Source organism: Salvelinus namaycush, unplaced genomic scaffold (genome assembly GCF_016432855.1).
Source record: "Salvelinus namaycush isolate Seneca unplaced genomic scaffold, SaNama_1.0 Scaffold790, whole genome shotgun sequence".
Classification (NCBI taxonomy): Eukaryota; Metazoa; Chordata; class Actinopteri; order Salmoniformes; family Salmonidae; genus Salvelinus; species Salvelinus namaycush.
In genome coordinates this window covers 27,292-38,407 of record NW_024061520.1, presented here as the reverse complement: position 1 = coordinate 38,407, position 11,116 = coordinate 27,292, and the positions used below count along the sequence as shown (strand labels likewise).

Sequence of the window (11,116 nt, the reverse complement as noted above, 5' to 3'; positions counted from 1 at the left end):
GTTTGTTGCAGCTCGTTCCAGTCGCTAGCTGCAGCGAAGTGAAAAGACGAGCGACCCAGGGATGTGTGTGCTTTCGGGACCTTTAACAGAATGTGACTGGCAGAACGGGTGTTGTATGTGGAGGATATGTCTGCAGTAGACATCTCAGATAGGGGGGAGTGAGGCCAAAGAATATTTTATAAATTAGCATTAACATATGTGTCTTGAGACGGGAATACAGAGATGACCAATTTACAGAGGAGTGTAGATTGCAGTGATATATAAATAGCAGCACAACATTGCTTAGAATCAAGGGCGATGGCAACCTCTTTGAGGACCTTTAAGGTTGCAGTGACACATCCATAACCTTAGCGGAAACCAGATTGCATACCAGAGAGAATACTATAGACATTAAGAAAGCCAGTCAGTTGATAATTGACAAGTTTTCCAACACTTTTGATAAACAGGGCAAAATAGAAATAGGCCTAGAACAGTTAGGATCAGCTTGATCTCCCCTTTTAAATAAAGGACGAACCATGGCTGCGTTCCAAGCAATGGGAACCTCCCCAGAAAGGAGAGACAGGTTCAAAAGGTCGGAGATAGGCTTGGCGATGATAGGGGCAGCAACCTTAAAGAAGAAAGGGTGTAAATTATGAGGTTAATTAGGATGAAATGAGTGAAACTGTTAAAAGACAATAGTTTACATCATATTGAATATATTAGGCTATTGTTATCATTAAAATTAGCATAAGATTAGCATCAACATACATTATTGTTTAAAATAATTTCACATATATTTAATTGTTTCCAAATTCATAAAATGTTGTTACATGTAATCATTTGGTTCATACATAATGCATAGTAAGCGTCATCAACAAGGGAACATATTGGGTGTACACGGATAAGCTGAGGAAAGAATATATTCATTTATAGGACTTCATAAAAATAATTGTTCATAACAAGGGCCTGAGACCAAAGTCAATATTCTGACCACTAGGGGTCAATGTTTTTCAATAGGAAATCCAGTAGTCCTCCCTCTGTAGTAGTAGGATCTCCATGTTACCTCCTCTCCTTGGTAGAGCAACATGCTCAATACCTGTGTATTTGAGGGAGGAGATGGGATCAACCTGTGTTGCTTCAACAAAGTGAGCTGCTACTGGATAGTCAGTGTTCTTACACCTGATTGAGCTGCGGTGTTCAGCTCTGCATTGTTTTAATTGTCTTTTCGTTTGTCCTACGTTGGCTTTTCCACATGAACATGTGATGAGATAGATCACTACCTTTGTCTTGCAAGAGATGATACCCCTAACAGGGATTTTTCCACCTGTATGTGGGTGTCTGTAGAAGGATGTTTTTGTAAAGCTATTGCACTGTGAGCATGATCCACATTTGTAGTTCCCATTTGGAATGGGTGTCAAGAGTGTCTGAGTGGGCTCAGGGGGCAGGTCAGATCTCACTAAGCTATCCCCAATATTGTGACCATGCTTATAGACCACCAGTGGGGTTTCCTTGAAGAGGTGTGAATCTGATATCTGATTGCAGAATATGCCAGTGCTTTTTCAGGATTGCTTTCATTTTCTCTGAACACTTGGTGTATTTGTGCAAAAGACTTGTTTAATCCTTTATAACTGGCTATATGGTAGACCATTCCTGAGGGGAAGGGGATGGATACTATCCCCACGTAGCAGGGTATTGAGGTCTGTTGGCTGTGTGTACAAGTCTGTATGTAAAACATCATTCTCTTTGATGATCCATAAGTCCAGGTAGTTTAATTTTCTCTCAACAGTCTGCATGGTGAATTTGAGATATTCAGAGCTCTCGTTTAGCAGAGTTTGGAATTAATTTAGTTCCTGCTGACTTCCTTCCCAGAGCACAAAGACATCATCTATGTATCTCTTCCATGAGAGGAATTTAGAGAGTAGGGGGTGTGTCTCTGTTTGTAAATGAGTGCTTCCTCAAATTGTTCCACATACAGGTTCACATAGTTGGGTCAAAGGGGGAGCCCATGGCTACACCCCGAATTTGAAGGAAAAAAGACTCAAAGATGAAGTAGTTATTGGATAATACCAGTTCAGTGAGTTACAAGATGCAATCATTGGCAGGAGCAAGGGTAGTGTCTCTCTGTTGAAGGAAGTGTTGCAGGTCACAAAATGTAATTTAAAAGTTTGCAATAAGGTATCTCTAATAGAATATACTTGTCTAAAACAAATGTAAACATTAATAAATGTGTTTCTATATCTTCCAAAACCTGTTTTACACTGAAAGAGGAGTTACAAGATGGCTGTGCAGTGGCTTCCAATCAGCAGCCCCTGCAGTCATCTAGGGTTAATGCATATCATTGGACTGTACCGAAAATATATCAGAACCTCCCTGATGTTGTTCTTTATGTTGCAGGTGTTTTGGCCTGTTTTGGCCAACGAGATTTGATCGCCACAATGCCAGATAGACTGGATGTACTGACTGGTTCCTGTATACAAATCCCATGTTCATTTGATATTCTTGACAAAAATAAGTATACATTTAACAGCACAATACCAACCTTTGGAGTGTGGATTAAAGAAAGCCCAGACTTTGGTTTGCATCCGGACAATGTGATATTTAACAGTAGTGAGACGGTCAACAGATTTCAAGGGAAGATAACTGGAAACATGTCCCAGAAGAACTGCACCACAGTCTTCTTCAATGTAACCACCAGTTACACTAATAAATACTTCTTCAGGATTGAGATTCAACCATTCCGTGCAACAGACACTGAAAAGTCTGTTGATATAGTTGTCTGGGGTAAGAGACAATTTAACCGTTTACCAACTATTTTTCCCAGTTTATATTCCTTTCATCAAAGATAAGAGTAGAACAAGTGTGCAGTTTAACTTTTAGTGTAAACTATCTTCATCTACAATGTATTATAGATTTGCCTTCCAGTCCCATCATTACTGTCTCAGGTGAGATGAAGGAAGGGACCCCTGTCAGTTTGAACTGCTCTGCTGTCGCACCCTGTCCTGAACACCCCCCTGAACTGACATGGACTCTCCCAACACAGTTCAAAACTGAGAACCAACTGCAGGAGAATCCAGACCAAACCAAATCAGTTCTCTCCACGGTGACCTTCACTCCATCATACCTTCATCATGAGAAGAACATCACTTGTACTGCAGTCTACCCAGTAGGGGCAAGCAACAAGACAGCTGAACATAACATGATGCTTAACGTTTCATGTAAGATTTAGTCACCGGTTCCTGAAGAATAGATCATTCTATCATGTTTTCACTGATGATTGTAATAGAGTGGTTTTGATGAGACTATTCAATATACCATATCAGATACATTCTAAATGAACCCCTCTCCCTCAGTCTCTCCTAAGGACACCTCAGCCTCCATCAGTCCAGCTGATCCAGAATCAGTGGGCAGCTGTGTTAATCTGACGTGCAGCAGTACAGCCAACCCTCCTGTGACAAACTTCACCTGGTTCCAGATCAGTGGAGATAAACCAATACAGGTAGCAACTGGACTGCATTACTCCCTCAATGTGACTGCTGTTGATGGAGGACTGTACTTCTGTGAAGCAAGAAATAGTCACGGCTGTGGGAAGTCTAATGACGTGCAGCTGGCTAGTAAAGGTAAAACGGCCACGTAGGGCACAATCTTAGGTTAGATATACACTATATATACAAAATTATGTGGACAAACATTGCTCACAGGTGTATAAAATCGAGCACAAAGCCATGCAATCTCCATAGACAAAAACATTGGCAGTACAATAGCAACATTCACTACAGAGTATCAAACTGCCTCTGGAAACAATGGCAGCACAAGAACTCTTCGTTGGGAGCTTCGTGAAATGGGTTTCTATGGCTGTGCAGCCGCACACAAGCCTAAAATCACCTTGCACAATGGCAAGAATCGGCGTGAGTGGTGTACTCTGGAGAAGTGGAAACCCGTTCTCTGGAATGATCAATCACGCTTCACCATCTGGCAGTCCATTGGACGAATCTGGGTTTTGCCAGGAGAAAGCTACCTGCCCCAATGCATAGTGCCAACTGTTTGGTGGATGAGAAATGGTCTGGAGCTGTTTTTCATGGTTCGCCTAGGCACCTTTTGTTCCAGTGAAGGGAAATCTTAATCCTACAACATACAATGACATTTTGTATTCCATATTTATACCCATGATTTTAGAATGAGATGTTCGACGAGCAGTTGTCCACATACTTTTGGTCAAGTAGTGTACTTTAGAGATTTTTATGTGAGAAATGACCATAATATGTTCTGTATTTTCAGGGCCAGAGGAGCATAATAACTCAATGGTTTTTTGGGTTGCAGCAGGAACTCTGGCGGCCTTTTTGTTTATCAGCCTGATCAGTGTTATTGGATGGTAAAAACTTTTCCTGGCATCAACGCAAAACTATATTATTTCTGCTGTGTTTGTGCTTTTGCATATGAAAACCCTCACAGTGCATTCAGAAGGCCTTTCTAAATGTCTTCCAGGAGGAGAAACTCGAGGCTCCACGATGGACTTGAAAGGACGGACAATACACAGGGACAGGTGGCAATAAGGCTACACTTTCAAACCATCTACAAAGTGTATCTAAGGAAGTACTGAATTAATGCTGAAACTATCCAAAGCCATGAGGTTAACATAATTTTAGAGCAAGTTCAGGGGGGACAAACCGAAAGCAATGCCACATCCTGTAAGAATATGGAATGATAACAGAATAGCTGTTGGACTTTGACAGTGTTTACATTAGATTGGAGCTCATTTGTTGGCAAAATGTAACTCTTTACACCTGTCAGTTGAATTTACATTTTCATTGACATCTCCTCAGTATGTGTTGTGTAACCTGCTGACCTTAGAGATTTACACATGACTGAGCTTAGAGCTTTACACCTGTTCCTCTCTCTGTGTTCTCTCCACAGAACTCCCCGGTTGGGACAGTGTGTGCTAACCAGGCCACAGCTGGAGAGGAACCAGAGGAACCTGCAGAAGACCAGTCTGAAGAGATCCACTACGGTGACTTAGACTTCTCCAATCTACGGCCCAAAGAGACCCCAGCTGCAGCCCAGGACAGGGTCCACGGACAGGAGAGTGAGTACGCTGAAGTCAACGTGACCGGGAGAGGGGACAAGGAACCACCTCTTAACAATCTATATGGACTTTATGCACAAGTGAATAAAAGAAGTGCATGTTAATTTTCCAATGGGTATTAAGTGTTTTTATGTACAGTATTGTCATTGTGTATCTGTTTTCTATTGGTACTTTGTTACATTGATAATTGTGTGCTTTATGATTATCTGCATATTTGTAAAATTTGCTGGGATGAAAAGTGTTTAACTGTTACTATAGTGGTGATACGATGATGTTGGCTACTCTTTATTTTAGACCATTTATTTTGAGTGTTGCGTTCACAGAGCATCTGTTTAATGGGTTCCGATATAGAGGAACTGCTGAGTTCAACTCGCCAACTGAAGGCAGTTTAAGACCATATAAAGTCAATGATGACTGAGGAGAGAAGATGCAGTTAGTTGGAGAGACAGTGGTCTGTTACAAGACAGGAAGTTGGTGCAGTAAGTCTACATGATGGCAGAATGGTGTTAACATCTACTAGTCACTGTTTCTCTGCATCTTTTGTGCAGTTACCAGAATAACAATATAATATATTTTCAGTTTATATCTATTTAGAAGTTATTGTGTCAGTTTTTATGTTGAATGTTAAATCAAAGAAACAATTGAGACTGAATATAAGGTTGTTTATTAATTACACTGTATTTAAAACCTTTACATTCAATTTCCATGAAAATCTTTTGGTCTTATTGGTCCAACATTTTACATTCCTCATTAAAATTGATTAAATTGAGATGTGTTACTGGCCTACACACAATTCCTCATAATGTGAATTATGTTTTTAGACAAGAACAAGAAGTCTAAAAATCAAGAAGTATTTAACCCCTTTCTTATGGTAAGCCTAAATCATTTCAGGAGTAAAGATTTTCTTAACATGTCACATAAGAAGTTGCATTGACTCACTCTGTTTGCAAATCTAGTGTTTAACATGATTTTTTAATGACTCCCTCATCTCTGTACCCCACACATACAATTATCTGTAAGGTCCCTCAGTCAAGTAGCGAATTTCAAACACAGATTAAACCACAAAGAACAGAGAGCTTTTCCAATACCTCTCAAAGAAGTGCACCTGTTGGTAGATGGGTAAAACAAATTATAATCTGACAATAAATTTCCATTTGAACATGGTGAAGTTATTAATTACACTGTGGATGGTTTGTCAATTCACCCATTCACTACAAAACCACTCAGGGAATTCACCCACAGGAGGTTGGTAGCACCTTAATATGGGAGAACGTACTCGTGGTAATGGCTGGAGCAGAATAGGTGGAATGGTACCAAATACATCCAACACGTTTTCCATGTGTTTGATTCTATTTTCTCCGTTCCAGACATAATTATGAGTTGTCTTCCTCTCAGCAGCCTCCACTGATTTCACCATAAGGCCAGTGGTGACATTAAAACAGTTGCAGTGTTTAACAGCTGTGATTGGAGAAAACTGAGGATCTATCAACAACAGTGTAGTTACTCCACAACACAAACCTAAATGACAAAGTGAGAAGAAGGAAACATGTACAGAATAAACATATTCCAAAACATGCATTCTGTTTGCAATAAGGCAGTAAAGTAAAACTGCTAAAAAATTAGCGAAGAAATTAACTTTATGTCCTGAATACAAAGTGTTATGTTTGGGGCAAATCCAACACATCACATCACTGAGTACCACTCTTCATATTTTCAAGCATGGTGATGGCATCACCGTGTAATGGGCATGCTATTTAATCCATTTTTAATTCAAACTGTAAAACAACAGAATGTGGAATAAGTCAAGGGGTACTTTCTGAAGAGACTGAGTACACCAAAAATTAGGAACACCTTCCTAATTTTGAGTTGAAACCCCTTTTGTCTTCAGAACAGCCTCAGTTCATTGGGGCATGGACTCTACAAGGTGTCGAAAGCATTCCACAGCGATGTTGGCCCATGTTGACTCCAATGCTTCCTACAGTTGTGTCAAGTTGGATGGATTTCCTTTGGGGGTTGGACCATTCTTGATACACACCGGAAACTGTTTAGAGTGAAAAAAAACAGCAGTATTGCAGTTCTTGAAACCAGTGCGCCTGGCACCTACTACCACACCTCATTCAAAGGCACTTACATTTATTGTCTTACCCAAACACCCACTAAATGGTTCACATACACAATACACTTCTCAATTGTCTCAAGGCTTAAAAATCCTTCATTAACCTGTCACCTCCCCTTCGTCTATACTGATTGAAGTGGATTTAACAAGTGACTTCAATAAGGTATCATAGCTTTAACCTGGATTCACATGGTCAGTCTATGTCATGGAAAGAGCAGTAAGATTGGTTCTGTTTTATCACCTACTACCTACTCATATATCCATTGATAGTGAGTGGTAGCCTGATCTGCATGCAGGCACATCGTTTCATTGTATTTTCATACATTTTATCCACATATAGGCAAAGCAGTTTCCACAAAACTGAAATGAGCTTGTTCGTCCTTTTTTTGTCAGTCCCACCATATCCCCATCCCCACCATATTGCAGCATCAGCGTAGTGTAGTGTCCAATAGTCAATACTTTCTCTCTTCTCTCTCTGAATCATCTGGTCCCTCCGCCTCTCAATCCCTGATCCTGTCCTCCAGAGCCTTCAACTCTCCCTCCACCTGTTGGGGGAAGTCGGCTCCCACCTGCTGGGTAAAGTGAACCCTCAGCTCCTGGGTCTCCTTCTCCCAGAAGGCCTTGGGCAGGTCGAAGAGTGTTTTGTCTAGAAGTGATACAGCTTTTGTCCAAATGTAGTTTTCTAGCAACTATAGGAGAATTTAGGCAGCAGGTTAGGATAATTAACGTAGCAGGTTATGATAATTAGATCAAGGAACGGAAAAGTGTTCGAATTAGCTCAAACGCTAAAATAATTTGACGTCAATTTTACAAAAGCTTTATCCCATCTAGACTTGACCGTCGTAAAGGGAGCCCATGTCCAACTTGCCTCCCAGTCCCTGTAGGTCGCTGTTTCCCTCCTGTGACACCCGGTACACTCTTTTCACGCCACTTCAATAAGAAGTGATTTCGGTAGCAGGTTAGGAGCAGGGCTGGACTACAGAACGGCCCCAGATAGCATATGATAGAAAAAGATGTTGAATAGTAGGAAATTAGCTCTAAAACAACAACATTTTCTGTCAGCTTCATGACAACATGTAGAATAGCATTATAAAACTGTAAATATGTATCTCTGCACCATGACAAAATGGGTTGAAATGATCTCCACACCATGGTAAAATGGGTTGAAATGATCTCCACACCATGACAAAATGGGTTGAAATGCTCTCCACACCATGGCAAAATGGGTTGAAATGCTCTCCACACCATGGCAAAATGGGTTGAAATGCTCTCTGCACCATGGCAAAATGGGTTGAAATGCTCTTCACACCATGGCAAAATGGGTTGCAATGCCCTCTGCACCATGGCAAAATGGGTTGAAATGCCCTCCACACAATGGCAAAATGGGTTGAAATGCTCTCTGCACCATGGCAAAATGGGTTGAAATGCTCTCCACACCATGGCAAAATGGGTTGAAATACTCTCTGCACCATGGCAAAATGGGTTGAAATACTCTCTGCATGTCACGTTCCTGACCTGTTTTCTGTTGTTTTGTATGTGTTTAGTTGGTCAGGACGTGAGCTGGGTGGAAATTCTATGTTGTGTGTCTAGTTTGTCTGTTTCTATGTCAGCCTAGTGTGGGTTCTCAATCAGAGGCAGATGGTAATCGTTGTCTCTGATTGAGAATCATATATTGGAGGCTTGTTTTGTGTTGGGATTTTGTGGGTGTTTGTTTCCTGTCTCTGTGATTGTCTGCACCAGATAGGTCTGTGTCGGTTTTTGCACATTTGTTATTTTGTTTTGTTGTTTGTAGTGTTTCACTTGTTCTTTATTAAACATGTTTAACACTAGCCGCGCTGCACTTTGGTCCTCTCCTTCACCCCTGGAAGAAAACCGTTACACTGCACCATGGTAAAATGGGTTGAAATGCCCTCTGTACCATGGCAAAATGGGTTGAAATGCTCTCCACACCATGGCAAAATGGGTTGAAATGCCCTCCACACAATGGCAAAATGGGTTGAAATACTCTCTGCACCATGATAAAATGGGTTGAAATGCTCTCTGCACCATGATAAAATGGGTTGAAATACTCTCTGCACCATGGCAAAATGGGTTGAAATGCTCTCTGCACCATGGCAAAATGGGTTGAAATGCTCTCTGCACCATGATAAAATGGGTTGAAATGCAGGAAGTAGGAGGGGGGGGGGGGGGGGGGGGGTCGTAACCTATAGCCGTAATTCTCCTAACCTGCTGCATAAATTCTTCTAGCCTGATACGAAAAAGTCAATTCTGTATAGAAGTGGTGTGAAAATGTGTCATCCAGCCCACCAGGGTTTTCTTGGCAAATAGACTTTAAAGAGGAAGTTAAGCAAGAAAAAGAGGAAGTTGGTGTAGGAGAAGTTGAGTGGTGTGTGAGAATCAGTCAGATACAATTACACTTACTCTGTTTCATACCAACTCTGTTTTTCATGTTGAAAAAATGATTTGACAACCCCATGATTTGGCATGGGTCCCAAGATCCTCAAAAGGTTCAACAGCTGCACCATCGAGAGCATCTTGACCGGTTGCATCACCGCCTGGTATGGTAATTGCTCGGCATCTGACCGTAAGGCGCTACAGAGAGTAGTGCGTACGGCCCAGTACATCACTGGGGCCAAGCTTCATCCCATCCAGGACCTATATACTAGGCGGTGTCAGAGGAAAGCCCAAAAAATTGTCAGAGACTCCAGTCACCCAAGTCAAAGACTTTTCTCTCTGCTTCCGCACAGCAGGCAGTACCGGAGCGCCAAGTCTAGGACCAAAAGGCTTGTTAACAGCTTCTACCCCCAAGCCATAAGACTGCTGAACAATTAATCAAATGGCCAACGGACTATTTGCATTGACCCTCCCCACCTTCATTTGTTTTGTACACTGCTGCTACTCGCTGTTTATTATCTATGCTTAGTCACTTCACCCCTACCTACATGTACAAATTACCTCGACTAACCTGTACCCCGCACATTGACTTGGTACACCTTGTATATAGCCTTGTTATTGTTCATTTATTGTGTTTTTTTAAATAATGTTTTACCTTAGTTAATTTAATAAACATTTTCTTAACTCTTTCTTGAGTTGCACTGTTGGTTAAGGGCTTGTCAGTAAGCATTTCACGGTAAGGTCTACACTTGTTCTATTCAACGTTTATGATTTAACTCGATTTATAAAAACATCACACACACATTCCCATTGAAGCCTGGGAGACCATCTTTTGGGGGAGGTCGGCTCCCACCTGCTGGGTAAAAAACACCCTCAGCTCCTGGGTCTCCTTCTCCCAGAGGGCCTTCAGGAAGGTTGAGGGTTTTGTCTAGAAGGGATACAGCTTTTGTCAAAATTGAGTTTTCTAGCTAGTTTAGGAGAATCTATGCAGCAGGTTAGGAGAATTAACATAGCAGGTTATGGAAATTAAATTAAAGTACGGAAAAGGGTTAGGATTAGCTAAAATGCTGTAATATTTATACTTTTAACATAATTTTGACAAAAGCTTAATCCCATCTAGACTTGACCACCGAAGAGGGCACCCATGTCCTCCTTGCCGCCCAGGACCTGTAGGTCGCTGGCTCCCTCCTGTGTCACCCGGGACATTCTTTTCACGGCACTTTTCACGTCACTTTAATAAGAAGTGATTCTGGAAGCAGGTTAGCAGCAGGGCTGGATTACTGAACGGCCCCAGATAGCATATGATAGCAAAATGTGTAGAACTGCAGGAAATTAGCTTTAAAACTGAAACCTTTTCTATCAGCCTCATGGCAAAATGTGAACACAAGCATGAGGTGCTATAAAACACCAAAAATATAAAAAATAGTTCTCTGCACCATGGCAGAACGTTTTGAAATACAGGAAAGTAAACTCAGGGTCCCAAATGCGGTCATCCAACCCTGGTTAGGAGAGCATTTTCCCTAAACCTAACTATTTTACCTGACCTT

General features: G+C 41.3%; 1 protein-coding gene across 1 annotated transcript; it reads left to right on the top strand.

Annotated features, from left to right (window-relative positions):
• The first annotated feature begins 2,414 nt into the window (after positions 1–2,414).
• On the top strand, positions 2,415–5,619 carry LOC120042829 (myelin-associated glycoprotein-like). The gene is made up of 6 exons (XM_038987638.1): positions 2,415–2,760; positions 2,889–3,194; positions 3,330–3,596; positions 4,255–4,280; positions 4,891–5,139; positions 5,608–5,619. Exons 1-6 carry the CDS (start codon positions 2,415–2,417, stop codon positions 5,617–5,619), a joined length of 1,206 nt encoding a protein of 401 aa, XP_038843566.1.
• The last annotated feature ends 5,497 nt before the right edge of the window (positions 5,620–11,116 follow it).

Coding starts and splice junctions, on each gene's coding strand:
- LOC120042829 (XM_038987638.1), top strand. CDS start 2,415: ATGCCAGATAGACTGGATGTACTGACTGGTTCCTGTATACAAATCCCA. Junction 3,597..4,254: donor CGTGCAGCTGGCTAGTAAAG/GTAAAACGGCCA, acceptor CTGTATTTTCAG/GGCCAGAGGAGCATAATAAC. Junction 4,281..4,890: donor AGGAGCATAATAACTCAATG/GTTTTTTGGGTT, acceptor TTCTCTCCACAG/AACTCCCCGGTTGGGACAGT.